The sequence below is a fragment of the Mobula hypostoma genome, chromosome 6, assembly GCF_963921235.1.
Source record: "Mobula hypostoma chromosome 6, sMobHyp1.1, whole genome shotgun sequence".
Classification (NCBI taxonomy): Eukaryota; Metazoa; Chordata; class Chondrichthyes; order Myliobatiformes; family Myliobatidae; genus Mobula; species Mobula hypostoma.
Genome location: NC_086102.1, coordinates 61,400,019 through 61,415,578, shown reverse-complemented (window position 1 = coordinate 61,415,578; position 15,560 = coordinate 61,400,019). Strand labels below are relative to the sequence as shown.

The 15,560-nt window shown below is 42.1% G+C and overlaps 1 protein-coding gene across 2 annotated transcripts; it reads left to right on the top strand.

Annotated features, from left to right (window-relative positions):
• Nucleotides 1-3,454: 3,454 nt before the first annotated feature.
• arxa (aristaless related homeobox a) lies at nt 3,455-12,959 on the top strand. 2 transcript variants are annotated; one of them, XM_063050885.1, is made up of 5 exons: nt 3,455-4,121; nt 5,484-6,042; nt 6,963-7,008; nt 8,316-8,644; nt 9,674-10,648. In XM_063050885.1, exons 1-5 carry the CDS (start codon nt 3,845-3,847, stop codon nt 9,684-9,686), a joined length of 1,224 nt encoding a protein of 407 aa, XP_062906955.1. In that variant the 5' UTR covers nt 3,455-3,844; the 3' UTR covers nt 9,687-10,648. The 2 variants fall into 2 exon arrangements, with proteins under 2 accessions (XP_062906955.1, XP_062906954.1); XM_063050884.1 differs by lacking the exon at nt 9,674-10,648 and adding an exon at nt 11,764-12,959 and having other exon boundaries at nt 3,460-4,121.
• The last annotated feature ends 2,601 nt before the right edge of the window (nt 12,960-15,560 follow it).

Genomic DNA, 15,560 nt, shown 5'->3' with positions numbered 1-15,560 from the left:
CTAAACATAATTAAAGTAAAACAAAATCACAGCACTAGGACATGGAGCTGTTAAGTGTCGAGAGAACCTCCAGTGTTAAACAGCAAAGTGCAAAAAATATTGGATGCACCTCTTGCTCGACGTCAATCTACCTGAGCTTTCAAGATGTTTACCAAATGAACGGTTGTACGTTTTAAAAGAGGTTGTTGAACAGGGTTACCCGGAAGTTGGGGGAAATATTTCAAAATGGGAAGGCCGATGACAAATGAGTTAAATCAACGGTATACCCATCCTGGCACCTGTCACAGAGGGCGCTCGTAAATATCACATCAAACCATGCAAAGCGCCTTCAATAACCCAACTTTTAGTTTGATTGAACAAGTAATAAATTTTAAAACAAATCCATTTACAAATAAATTTACATATGATACGAATTTATTGCGACCTCTATGTTTGTACGATCTATAAAATAGGCCGCAAGTCGCTGTGTAGAATGGTTTTATTTCGCTAAATAAAACTTCTTATAAAAACATCAGTTGGTTCAACGTCAAAAATGTTACCGAATGTCGTTAAAGTGAAACGGGGCTAAGTAAAGTTCTGTAACGTGTTCTTGTAAACGGTTGTTAAGGACATCGGCACGTAAACTCCCAAACTGGGTGGGAAATTCACCCGCTCGTATATTCCTAATAATTATTTCTGTATAAATTGGCGTGTTCGCGGCCGCCGCGTGCCTAATCACCCTGTAGGAAATGATCTTCCTTTGGCATGCTTAATTCCTAGCAAATTCGAATAAAGTTCAATATCAATCTCCACTGGCTCCGTTGTAAAGAAACAAGTCAATCTTCCCTTATTTTATAGTGTCATTTGCTTCGTAGTGACGAGCTACACCCCAGTCGTACCTTTTTTTAAAAAAATAATTGCTCTGCGGCTTGCATTGGACAGTTCTTCGGTTCAACTATAGACCGAGCGAGAAAGTATGTATTGGAGACCTGCGTAGGTATGACTTTATTTTTGGTGATGTGGCAATTGGAGATAAATAAAAAAGGATTTAAGTTTTTAGCGGGGGGAGGGGGCTATTGCTTCTTACTGTGGATCAAATGTGGCTAATTTGTGATATATCTGTAACGCCGCCGAGTCTTATTGGCAAAGGAAAGCGAGCCAAATGTTCCATCACAACGTTATCAGCCCAACATATGTTTCTGGCGCTTACACTTGAAGGAATTTAGTTCTTTCTGAACAAAATATTTTCAGAATGGCATAAAATCAAGCATTCGGCATCCGTTGGTTCCAGCGTCATTAGTCTGTGTTTGTGTTGGGTAAGACGGACACATTCGATTAGAAGCGAGGAGTTAATTATGAGTGTTAATAATGCACTTTGCATTAATATAGCTGGCACTTTTAATCGCGGAGATGTCATTGCGTCAATTTCATTCGTAGAGAAAGGAGCAATCAGAGCTCATCGAGGCGCACAAATCCTCCACCATATTCCCACTTCGTTCCCGGGCAAATATGCATATTCAAACCCCTTTAGCCTTGTAACTAAACGAATGTGAACCTGATTAATTCTGTTTGGAAGAGGAGGCATTGCCGAGCTGCCGAAACCAGGCGCTCTGGTGATACTTGGCGTTATCAGAGATGGTGAAAGTGGTTCCTGTTTGATTCCAGTTTCCGGATTATCCTCCCACGTTAAACATAAGGAACAATTTTCTTTCCACACCAAAGCCATCTTGCACATGGTGAGAGCTGTTCTTGCTTAGAACCTGCACGGAATACATAAACCTACCTTTCATTTATAGATGGAACAGAACAGCAATTCTATATCCCTGTCGTGGAATGCATTTCTAATCATCAGACTTTGGAGCAGAATAACATTACACAAAGCAGAATAGGGTAGCTATATTTTCTGGATTCATGGCAATTATGAGTCTCAGTGTCTTTTATATACAGTACAAGATCTATCACCAACGGTTACAAGAGCTTACCTTTCTAATGCCACTTTCATTTCGAGTTTTAGCTGGCTCGCCGTTGCAATTGTGTATATGTTCAAGAGAACACGTTCTACACTAGGGTTAAATATTTACTAAATTTGACAGGCTTTCTTCCGCCCGCTGTCGTTTTACAAGTGTGTAGGGGGGGGGGGATAGAAAGAGAGAGAGAGAGAGAGAGAGAGAGAGAGAGAGAGAGGGAGAGAGAGACAGACAGACAAGATACATATTCACAGACAAGCTCTGAATGAGTAATGCTTCTTTTCCCATCCCTCTCTCCCGTGTATGGTACGCCGATCTCAAACACCAACTAGCCAAACTCTTGGCATAAATTCTAGTTCTTTATCTGGATATTTTATCTGCAAGCGAAAATATTGTTTTATTTAATTTTGGAAAACTGGCTGCCCTTCGTTCTCCGAAATTGACAACCACATCTGTAGTCGATGTAGTGAACGCGTGTCGTTAGGGGCTATAATATTGATATGGGGATGATCTACTTGTTTCCGCTAAGTAATTACATTTAGATCAGCGATAGAAAAACAAAAAAACGTTTCAGGCTTCCCCCCAGGAAGTCACGCAATGCGCCTTTTTTAGTCGTGAAGTGTTATTAGAGCATTAAATACACCGTTGAGAAACATCTGCAATACGCCATATGCACTGGATATTTTCTGGGAATAAGTGCAGAATAACTGAATTAATTTTTTCACCTAATAGTACTGTTATTTTCAACAATTTGTCTGGTTCGTTTCAGCAAATCATTTCTTATAAGGGTGTTATATAATCGGTTTACGAAATCATTGGAATAACCTCAACATAGAACTATAAATCTGAATCACATTCCTGTTTGTAGACATTCGTGTTCATTGACGAGGTCCCTATCTAAATAAATCATGGCTATCGGTATTATTGGAAAACACATTTAGCTACGAACACGAACGTTTAATATATCACATTACAAGTTAATCTATCCTTTAATTTGATGGGTGAACATGGGGTAGTTACGAAGTCCCGTTATGGAACCATTGACATGCCGGGTTTACAGACATATTTACAGACATAGTGGGTTGAAATTGTTTCCCAAAAATAAGTTCCATAAATTTCCAAGGAGTTTTATGGAATTCGCTTTCTGACAACAAAGGTAAGGGGAGAGATGAACAGAATAGTTAAGCAAAACATCAAATAACGTTTCCCAGAGTTAACGTTCATTAACAGAGTTGGATTTAAAGTCAGATTCTGAATATATTACTTTACGGAATTAATTAATCGAATTTTGGACAACGTTCGAAAATTAGCACATGTGTTTGTGTTGTAATTTATAAACAGTAAACACGGAAAACTTAATACAGTGCATATGAAACGTAGCCAGACCTACAGAATCCAGGCAACACACATCAAAGTTGCTGGTGAACGCAGCATCTGTAGGAAGAGGTGCAGTCGACGTTTCAGGTCGAGAACCATCTCTCACTGCTCCCCATCTGTAATTTAGTGATGCCTACAGAATCCAGAGTGCGTTTTGGAACAGTCGAAATCAAAGATAAACATCGCAAGTTACTAGGGAGCAAGCAATTTAAAAAAAACAGAATTCATTGCTCAGGCGAGGCTGGCCGGTGAAATCAGTACGCTACTGCAGTCTGTAAATATCTGTTCGCCTCTGTGCTTGTAAGAATTTCACCAGCAGCTCTGAGCAACTCAACCAAAGAAAATCGGCCTTTTCAACGAGGTTCATTCCTGTAAATTCCAGATCCGGTTTTCCTCCTCGCCCAAACTTCGAGTTGGAGGAAAGTGAAAAAAAAGTCTCCCCAGACCTCCGTGAGCCAATCACAGGGGATTCAGCACGTGCATTGGAGAATCGAGAGGAAAGCAATTACAGCCCAATACAAATGACATTAGTACCTCGATCAGATCAAGAGCGATCGCTGTACATGTGGGAGAATCGCAGCCTGCGGCAGCCCAGAAACCAGGCTCGAACCATGACAACCCAGTACAAGGAGGAGATCTGCGAGAGACCCGAGTGCAAAAGTAAATCCCCAACTTTGCTTTCTTCTTACTGCATTGACAGTATTCTGGGCAGGAGAAGCCCGTGTAAGATTAGGTGTATTGGAGCTCAGGCATTGCCGCTTCTCACAGCCAGAAATGACCCGGACCCAGCGAGTGAAGGTAAGGTGACTTCAGCAGGGGGAGGGGTGGGTTACTTCAATCGATCACAGGACTGCCTATCCAGACTGCACTTTTCAGCTTCAAAAAGGCATATTTCTGCCCAAGAGGTGGAAGTGTTGACCCTCTAACTTCGCTGTATCTGCACTTTTTTGTTGGGCATGTACAGTAAAATAATACGGTAGTTCTGCAGCGCCCGTTCAATTCACGAATAACAAACGTTGGATATAAAATTACTTTACCAGGCACAGCATTTTATTATATAAACCGCGGACATCTGTTGAAAGTTATCGATGCATTTGAAAATAATGGCGTGTATGCGATTAGTTTCTTACAAAGTATTCTGTCGATAAACAGACCAATATCGAATTTCGCCGTTCGCGTTAACGAAGATTAACGAAGCTCCTTTCTAACTTTCACACCTCTTAATTGTCACTGACATCTAAACATCGATGAGTTGGAATTTGCATGTAACATTTCAGACTGATTTTCTTCTTTTATTGTAATTGCTTGATTTTAAATATAAGTAATATTATTCAATGGCTCAGGGAAAAAAAACATCGTTTACATTCTGTGTCTTGCAAGGTGATAGGTTAGTCGATTAGTGTTTCTCTTGGACGTCCACGGGGAGACCACGGGTATTTCGAATTCCCATCCTATAAGCACAATGAAATCGACACATATAAAATAAAACGCCACATTAGCTGAGAATGAGAATACATGGTGCACAACCTGCAGGCAGTAGCGGTACTCGCAAATAGAACCGCTCTGATTCCCGTCGCAGAGTGATGCGGCTCTCTGCAGAGTTTGCATGGCCTTCGTGTGCCAAACTTATTTGAAAAACAAAACTGGCTCTCCCCAAGAAAATAAACTGCGTATTTATTTAAAGGGGGACCTTTCAAAGACGTATCTTGTTGTGAGGAAAGAGACGGGTTTTTTTTAAACTCCTGTGCTGCGGACATGAAGAGGTCCCGATTCTTGCGGCCTGGCCTGGTCTGAGGATCTTGCTTCCCTTATTAATTAAAGCACACTGTGGGAGTGAGGGCAATTTGCATTCATTTTACACGTTAACTAGTTGCTATCTCCAGATTCTCAATCTTCATTACAACGGGGCGCTTGCCAAAAGCTGGCGAAAGTCTCTGCCAAAATTTCACTCTTATTTATGACTTCGCCAGCCAGACAAGTCGAGCGCCGGCGGTGTATTCCAACACAGTTCAACTAGGTTAAAGCGGCGGCTAGATAATATCGAAAAAATTGTGGAACTTCCGGGAAAGAAGTAAAGTGTGACTAATTAATAGTAACTCGGTCAGAGGAAGTGGCCGTGATTTAACAAATTTATGAATTCTTCTTCTTGTTTATATCTAGGATCACCCAAGGAAAATATGTCGTTTGACACAGAGCTCCATCTCCCTCCTAAATTCCGAAGATTGTACGGCCACGGAGGGAAGATCCTGGACTCCCGAGGATTTAATGACATTGGGAACGAGAAATTAGAAAGAGAGCCGTCCTCTGAAGCTTTCCGGGGCGCCGATCTGAAGATCAGCCAGGCTCCGCAAGTCAGCATAAGCCGCAGTAAATCCTACAAGGAAAACTTCAGCTTGGCCAAAGCGCAGGGTGAGAGTGTATCCAAACTGCCAGGATCCCCGGGTTTAGAACTGGCGGAGCCGGCCGACAAATCGGTAGAGGGGGACGCGAAAGAGGACGCGGTTGAAAATGACTTGTCCCCGAAGCTGGTGGAGGAGGTTCAGACGGATGTGGATGTGAAGGATAGCGAGGACAGCTTGTGTTTATCAGCCGGCAGTGACTCTGAGGAAGGCATGTTAAAAAGAAAACAGCGGCGGTATAGGACTACATTCACCAGCTATCAGCTGGAAGAACTAGAGCGGGCTTTTCAGAAAACACACTACCCAGATGTCTTTACCAGGTATCTGTACACATCACACAACTACGAATCCAGGCTGAAGGTAGCTGGCATAGTCCCGGGGCTGTAATTGTTTCCCACTGGATTCAAACTCATTGATGAACAATTAGATCCGTAAAAATCAGATGCACCAATAACTGGGGCATGCAGCAAGCAATCAATGAGAGGGCGATAGCTTCCCCGGTGCTACAACCGGCAGTGCCCCCTTTATCCAAATAGTGAGCGCCCAGTTTAACACCGGTGCTCGCAATCCACGTGCCTGTGTAAGGGTTCACTTCATCCTATAGATGCCAAGGCATCGTGCCTTCATCGTGATAACTTGGAGAAAATATAAAGGGTGAAATTATTGAGTTTATTTTTTGCAAGTCAATGTGGACTTGAGAAATCTGACAAATCCTGATGACACTCTATTTCATTATGCCCGTGCCCGAAAGTAAACCGGACGGTGACCGGCCGCTTCAGGCTACTGTACAGGTTTAATTTTACGACATGAAGGTATAACGAGTTGTTATTGGGCATGTTCGTGAAGGGAAAGGCTAAAATTTGGGATCAACCATGTGTTAATTAAATCTTCACTACTTTCAGTAATTTGATATGGCAGTGGAAGGTGCAGAATTCAAATTTGTTTTTACATGGGATTGGGCATTTTCCTGAATTGAATGGTGGCACAATACTGATTCTGAATTGAAAATCCTACATTTTGATATCAGGTATGAGCCGTTTAATTTTCTCAATGTTTGCCTACTTTTTTTGCGACCGCTTTTTTTTTATGGCCCAAGTAGACTGGAAAGATTGAAGAGCCCCTGTCAATGGCATTAGGTTATGCCTGCTGTAATTTCGCAAGTTTAGTGTACATTGTCTGAAAAGGTAGCGCGAAACACTAGAATGCCTAAAGTGCGTTTTCACTTTCTGTTTTTGTCCAGGGAGGAACTGGCGATGCGGCTCGACTTAACGGAAGCTCGGGTGCAAGTAAGTTGCAACCAGAATGTCTGTGTATAATTAGACCAATTCCTCTAGCAGAGTTCCATTTATTTATTTATTTAACTGTTGTCATGTAAAATTGTTGGTCCTTAATTTCATTTGATATAGTGTACCTATTTATGCGTAATTGCGGACGGTGGCGGACACAGTGTGGTACTGTCAGACTTTCCACAGATGCTACTCCAGCACAAATATGAATAATGCGAATGCCCTCGCGCCACGGCAACCGAGAGCATTAAAACAGACGATATGATTTCCTTGGCTTTCAGTGATCAAGAGTGCCGGTGCACCAGTGAAGTGCCTTTAAAGTTGATAGGACCCGTAGTGCATTTTCTCTCGAAGTCTCATAACCAAAGAGACGATAAACATTAGGATTGATGCCTTATTGCGAACACGAGAAACATAAAACATATGTTAGGAGGTGAAGGCCGAGTAAATCACTTTACAGTTACAATCGAGCGCTGATAAGACCTAATAAATTCCATATGGCTCATTTACTACACAACAGCTTCTTGCATTAGAGGGGCTAATGATGAGATTCTCCCTCGTTTTGTTGACACATTGTTCTATTGTCAAATACCCAACGTGACAGGCAGCCAGGAATGATTATTTTCCGCTCAGGCAGTCGTGGGAAAGTTAAATAATCTTCCCTCCCCGCCCCCCTCCCCACTTTATTTTCAAAAGCCGGTTTACACTCAATAAAACTTGCGAAATCTTCTCGTATAGATTCATTACTACATATAGTTTTTATCTTTCCCATATGTTAAAGTTTATTTATCAAAATTAATTAAGGACAATTTAGCAGCGATTACGCAATTTTTTGCAGATGCGATCGTTTACAATTAAGGCGTCAACACTAATATTAATATGGTGAATTATTGAAACAGGGATAGAGTATGTAATTACATCATTTTAATTCACAGTTTAATTGCATTTTTTGGTGTGTTTATTCATGTTGTATGTTGAATTTGGATGCTTTTAAAAAGCGGAAACAATTTACAAGTGGGTTGGTTTGATGCCTGGTTCAGACGGTGTGTATTTCTGTGTGCGCGTGAGATTTGTAGCCAACTCACATGACCTGTATGGTGATATGTTTCCAATAATTCCTTAACACTGAAACCTGATGTTTTAACGCCGCGATATAAATAGAGCTATTGCAATGACGATTTTATATATCCGTTTTATTGCTATGATTTAATTCTAGTATTGTGGAATATCAAAGTATTTCTTTTGTTTCCCTGCAATATTTACAAAGTTTCTCTACACAGAAGAGTTCTTCCTGTTTTTGTTTTCAGGTTTGGTTTCAGAACCGCAGAGCCAAATGGCGAAAGCGAGAAAAGGCTGGAGCCCAGAACCATCCCGGAGGCTTGCCGTTCCCAAGCCCGTTAGGAGCGGGCCATCCGCTGGGACCTTACCTGGATGGCGGTCCCTTCGGACACCACCCAAGCCTCGAGTCCGCCTGGTCAGCCGCCGCCGCAGCAGCAGCCGCAGCCGCCGCCTTCCCCGGGCTCCCGCCTCCACCGGGCTCGGCGGCTCTCTCGCCGAGCGGAGCTCCGCTCGGCCTCGGCACCTTCCTGGGAGCGGCCATGTTCAGGCATCCTTTCATCACCCCACATTTCGGCAGGTAAGAGCTTGGAGCGGAAGAGTAGAGACCCTCCCTATTTGCCCGTTACCAGGCAGCAGCAACCAGCAACTTCAACTCAGGCGTAGTGTCTGAGGGCAGGATTCAATTCCTCAGCGCCGGGGGGAGGGGGTGGGGTGGGGGGAATTGGGGGTCCGGAGAGGGAGAGGGGAAGCTAAATTGTAAAACAACAATCTAGAATCGCAGCAAACGGGAAAAGCCAGGCCCACGGAATGAGTCCAGGTGAACAGTTTTTTAAAAAATATAAAGTAGCAGCAGTTCCTTACCTGTAGGGGTAGATGTTAGCGAGCTGCGATTAATGACTCGCACGGAATGGGACACCTTTGGCAATAGGCGAACGCTTTTCAAAATCGTCCGTACAAATATAATTGACAGCAGAGTTCAGAACGAGACCAGAAAACTCAAAATAATCGCCCAGGGGCGACTTCATCAACGCAGGTGTTAACACTGTGTTAGAAATCACACAAAAAAACTTTGAGTGATCTATGTATCACCCTTATTCGTGTAAAACCGGTTTTCTAAATCCGGATTAAACATTTCCATACCGCGCAATGACTAATTGTATTCAGTGAAACATCTGAAAGCTCAGAGCTTCAGCGAGGAGCACAGGAATTGTAAAATCCTGTAGTAGGGAGTGGCAGAACTCCGTTTTCACGGGGGGGGAGGGGGTGGGCGCTGAACTCGTTTCATTTTGTGTTTAATGAATTAAAAATAGGAACAGACTTGTATTCTAAACCAGTGTGATTCTCCAATTCATGCGTTAGGTTGCAGTAAGGGTAGAAGTTGAACAAAATGTTCGGCATCATAAATGCTGCTTTGAGGAAACATTTCTTTCATCGAAGAAGTTAGAGTATTCTCATAGAGTTGCTTCCGTAAGTGTTTTTATACAGCATAACTAATTATCTCATGGGATTATTCCTCTGCCTTGGCAGAAGTTTGAGTTATTCACTTAAGATACGTTCAGCAAATGAAGAAAAAAAATTGAAATATTTATTCGTTGTCCGCTTGTAGAAACTTAAGATGAAGAATGGCTTTATCGATGAGCTGGCGAGGTGTGGCAGAGATGTTGGACGGTACTGGCCACGACAGAAAGGAGGGCGAGTGAAATAAACTCACCCATCCCAACTATGCCTGTTCAACGTGTCAAGGCTTATCATAATCGCGGCTGTCCGAAATGTGTGCTATATATGCTTGAACTTCTGTGTGGAACGACGTTGTGTTGTCTGTACCATTTGAAAACACGCTAATCTTCTGCAACTTGTATGGGATACATTTTAGCTGGATAGTGAAGTGATTTTATAACAAAGCGTTAGGGTGGGTTTTTTTTCATTTAAGGTACACATGTAACGCTTACTTTGTCAGTTCCTACGAACATCTCTCGGATACGATTTCGCCACCACATTTTACTCTCGTGTACAGCTGCGTGACAGCTCTACTGCACTATTTAAGATCTTCATTTTGATCAGTCAAGGACCTGCCAAGTGTGGAACCCATCATCGTATTAAAGCACTTCCAAACCAAGTGACGAGATTCCATTCGTCTAAATCGGAGGATGTGTGTTTCTTCTCCTCTCCTTCCCAATCCTCGTTAATCTAAATCCAAAGCATTCAAGGGCGAAAGCCAAGATTTGGTGAGCTCACACCCCACGACGAAAAGTCATTCCGGGCGGATCGCCATGTTTGGATATAGCTGTACAGGCACACTTAACCCACTGAGGCCAATCCCGTTCAATTGTGGCAGTCCAGTTTCTGTAGGTGCCCCAAATTCATCATTCAATCGTGTCCATTATCAGCAGTAGCATGGATGCAGTGGGCTTGGCTGAGCTTGGCAATGGTTTACAGAGTAGAGTACTGTACTGTATCTCTCACTGGATAGGATGACTGGAAACAACTTAAACTGAATTTAGAAAACAACCATGCATAGAGGCAAGGTGATCCTATTGCTCCACCGGTTTAGAGATGATGGTTGGGGGCGGGGGGGGGGGAGCAGGAATCCGGTCACAGCATGCGAGACGAGTGCACACATTCTCTCCTTGACATCCAACTTCATCAGCCGCCTCAATGATGGAATTTCAATTGTTTAAACATGCCGATTAAAGCATTGTCACAAGTGCAAAGTACGCAAAGATAAGGGACGGTGAAAAATTATTCACCAAATTATAGAAATTATCCCATGTTTTGTTTTTTTAAACTTAAGGCTTTAACTAAAGTAGCTTAGCCAGTTTCAGTAAATAATTCATATATGAGATATGAAATAATTAGTATTTCCGTTAAGGTGACAATTTTAGTCGTGCATGCGCAATATGCAACTTGTTCCGCGAATACCGGCTATCCAGCAGGGAGGATTAATCGGTTGGTATGCTTTTGCAATGGTCGAGCATAAAGTGGATGATTCCACACCCCTAAATTAGAGAAATCAACATTAGTATGTCTATGTAGGCAGAATACCGTCTAATTTTGCAATGCATTATTCCCCGGTTAATGCAAACGCTTCAGGTCATAGTTCGATACTTGTTGAGGTGCTGAATTAAACTATAGCGTGGGGTCTAAAGTTGTGAAAGAACAGTAATACAAGGGGTAGAGCATTTCAGAACACTCGCTGAAAGGTGCGAAGTACCGGATGGTATTAATCGACCACAGTGCTATATTACCGGAGCGGCAGTGAGATGTGCTGTACGTTGTGCGTCCCTTCAAAGTTATTATCTTACAGTAAATATGTTTTATTTTAAAATAGCGATAACGCAAATAACTTTGAAATTAATTTGACTATATGTGTCCTGTTGTTCACTTGTGATTGATGAATGAGGACAATTTACAAAACTTATAGTAAATTCTGGAGATAGAATTAACCCCCAAGCAAGTTCTTTTTCACATGTGTAGGTGACACTTTCCCTTACACATTGTAATACATTTATATAGTCAGACCTGTAGTGTGCAAGTCTGCTTAAATGTGGGTCCTGTGCTACACGCCTCATTATCTAGGGTAACCCCCCCCCCCCCGCCATATTCGAATTGCAACCCACCAATTACTAAATTAGCTAATGATATTTGATTTTAAAAGATTTCCCATTTTATAATGCCGAAACTCCTTGTCTATTGCAGGCTCTTCTCGACAGTAGGCCCGCTGACAGGAGCCTCTGCCCCTGCTCTGCTGAGACAGTCGGCCGCGGGTGTTGAAGGGGGAGTACAAGCCGGCGCCCTCTCAGACCCCGCGGTAGCGGCCGCAGACAGACGAGCGTCCAGTATCGCAGCGCTCAGACTCAAAGCTAAGGAGCATGCCGCCCAACTCACACAACTCAACATCCTCCCTGCACCTTCTACTGGCAAAGAAGTGTGCTGAACTCGCAGCAAGGAGCTCCACACAGGCTGTTTGTTGAACAAGACCAAATTCAGAAACTGGACCACTCGTTCGCGTGGATTGAGTTACCAGACTGTGCATGTTCGTAGAGTCAATATCTCTTTCATCTTATCAACTGGCCACATTTAAAATCAAAACACTGACATTCTCCTCATAATATAGATTTGTGATGTTCCTATCATTCGTATATCTCTGAAAGAGGGAGAAGGAAGTTGTGGAGTCTTATTAGCAGTATGCCTGATCCGATCACTCAAACTTGCTTTAATACTGTAGGAGCGGATCTAATCAGGTCAAATTTGCAAAAAGAGAGAAATGTATTCCGAACACGTGCATGTAGAATTGACAGTTGCTAGATTTCCTGATTCCAATCTTGTTGGGGCCGTTATAAAAGAACGCTGTTTCTCACTGAGACGAGTTTGACTTTCTGCGGCGGACCCGTTCTATCACACGTGCAGAAACGCGTTGGTTACGCCTGGATTTTTTTAAAAACTATATACGTCAGTGTAGCCAACCAGCGGTTTGCTTCTAAACCAAAGGGACACAAAACTACTGCCAATCCGAGTGGACTGCTTATGTCACTAAACTGTGATTGATTTCTGTACATAATGGTCGCTCTTCAGAATTTCCAAGGAAAATAATTGTACATTTTTTTTTAAAAAAACGAAAAAATGCACTCAGTGTGTTGTGAAAGTTTATTCTCTAGAATTACCGAGCAGATCTTATTACAGTGTTGTTGGATGCATTAGGTTCGTAGAATAATTATTTATGGACAAACATTTTATTTAACTTATTAACTATAGAGGTTTCGAAAACCTTATAAAAACAAGTGGCTATATTACGTGTACTGTTGTAATTTCTTGCTATGGGCTAGAAGAGTGGAGACACTCTGAAATAAAATGTTATGCCTAACAAGCTAATTGAAGAAAACGCTTATTCTAAACGATTGCGTATTTTTTCCAAAGGTATCTTCCACAAATACACTCTCTATTAACCAGTTCCGTGTCACCTACAAAATACCAGAACTGGAATGAGCGCCTTATCACGACTCGGTTTTGTTTATGGCGCAGAACTGATGCAACGACATTATATCTTTGACGGATCCGCTGTGCATGGCGTGCCTGCCGGTGCAGTCGTACACCGATTCTCGCTAACAAGCAACTGCCGTGATTCAGTCTCCTTCGATTCATTCCCAAATCAGACTTGTATGTGTGCAAGTGCCGGCCAATTTAAGAAGCCAATTTTAAATACCATTAAGCAAAACACTGGAACACAATTAAAACGTCTTCTTGTTAATTTAGATGTTAAAAGTATAATGAATCAGGAGAGATTCAACAGCACCACAATGACCTTTTGACCCAGTTTCGAGTTCAGCCGCGTAACAGAATGCAAGTTTATAGATTATGAGAAGTAATCCCCGAACTGGGACCAAATTATATAAAATTTATAGCACATTCTTTTAAAGCTGAGCGAAAGATGTTTTACGTACTGGCACAGCCTTAACTTGATTTTCCATTAACCGGATGGACTTTGTTAGAATATATCATCTGAGGACTCCTTAGATAATTCGCTCCGAAACTCTTTGAAATTCCAACATGGGCCACCACTTATCACCTCTTCACCCTCTATCTCATAAACTGCTGTTAACACTCGCAGTCTGACTCAATAAACTTCACCTACGATACTCACTACACGTTCTTAGTTAATAACTTTTTGCTGTAAAGCGCCATTGCCATCTCCTGCGTTACCCAATTAGTCACCAACCTACCACCCCGCCCCCCCCCCGCCCCAAGCCGCATTTAATGTGAGCTTGGTTGACAATGAGCTATCTCAGATGGGTTACGTTTGCGTGTCCTGCAGAGCAGGCTATGCGGAATCAAATGATATAAATATAATCAGCGCGTCGATTTCATATTCAGGATAACATGCCACATGCTGTGCGTTAATCTGATCAAGCGAGCGAAATGCAAGAGTATAACCATTCAAAATAAACTAAACGGAATTCGGCATTTTTGTCCAAAAATGAAACATATGATACGTCGTTGGTAGAACTGGAGGCAAGGAGGTTCCGTATTTCGTGATAACTCATTCATTGTTCTACTTCCTTCAAGTCAATACTGAGCCAACGAAAGTCTCCGCTCCGTTCCAGTATAATGAATTAATTTCCGCTTCATTTCAACCATTTCGTGGTTTTCCTTTAATAAAAGGGATATACGTGCTGTATGCTGGGCGGTATTTTGAACGAATTTATTCTGATTATAAACATTGCACCACAAAACGAGAATGTGGTGTATGTGTGCGTGGGGGAGGGAGGTGAGGTGGGAATGGAGGGAGATACTTTAAAAATACAGAGCAAGGAAAACGTGTTCATTTGCACAGTTCGTCTTATTAGATTGAAAATCGTTTGCTGTTCTCCAATTCTAAATGCTGCCTAAATTCTGGATCCTGAATTGCCTCAGTCTAGTTAAATTGCACCCATATCATTTTCTTCATCAGGTAACGGTTAACACGAGATAATGTCTACTTCGGGTGACACGCATTCACACAAGGTGGCTGACATCGCGCCAGGACCCGTGCCATTATTACATTAACGAACATTTTTTAAAAAAGTCGTCTTTTCCCTCCATTTGATCCTCTCTATGGTAGTAAATCAAATTGCGTGAAATTACCTGCCGGATTAAAGTTCGTACGGTCGAATGAAAGCATCTCCCTCTCACTCGCTTCGGTTTACAAAAAATCCTCCTCACAGTGATGGTGAAAACATGGAGATCTGAGACAATTCTTTCATGTTTCGCAGCTGGTAAAGCAACCATTCTTTGCTAAATATTCACCATAAATATCACACGTTAACAGCCGATGACTCCCATCAAGTCTATATTAAACATTTGACATGTCACGCATGATAAACTCTGAGTGTCTTTGAAAGAAAAGCATTAGCAAAGAAACCAATTTCTCCTCATCCAAACCTCCCCAAGTGTTGAATGATTTCGTTTGAAAGAGTCAGTGAAGCGTATTTAGAGGGTTTTATGAGATTTTCCAGAATGATTTAATCTTATTGTGAACATTATTAATGAATAGCAACCCAATTTGGCCCTAATATCTGGGAATTCTTGCTACAAAACATGATGACTATGACCCCCCAACCTTAAGCAAACCTCCCTGGTGTTTTTGTGCTGTCTTCAGCCTCCAGTAAATCTTAAACACGGCATTGCACGGGAGCCAGTTTTCAGCGCGATCACACAACTTCAACCCCCCGCCCAATACTATTCACTCACAAGCTTTCCACCATCTGTTCCCAAAAAACAGCTTCTACATTTGGAGGTATTTCAAGGAGAGTGATAAGTAGTGTATATAAATGTGTTCACGTTTTTGTGCAGGTCCAGAGGTAGAAAGTCTCTTTGTATATACACGTATACGCCTACAATCTGTTGTAATGAATGTGGATCAGAATACATGACTCAGATACAAGATAGTCCTTATGCACAGATTCCTTAAAACAAAATATTAAAATGTAACATATGGAGACATAGTATTCTGTGTGTAC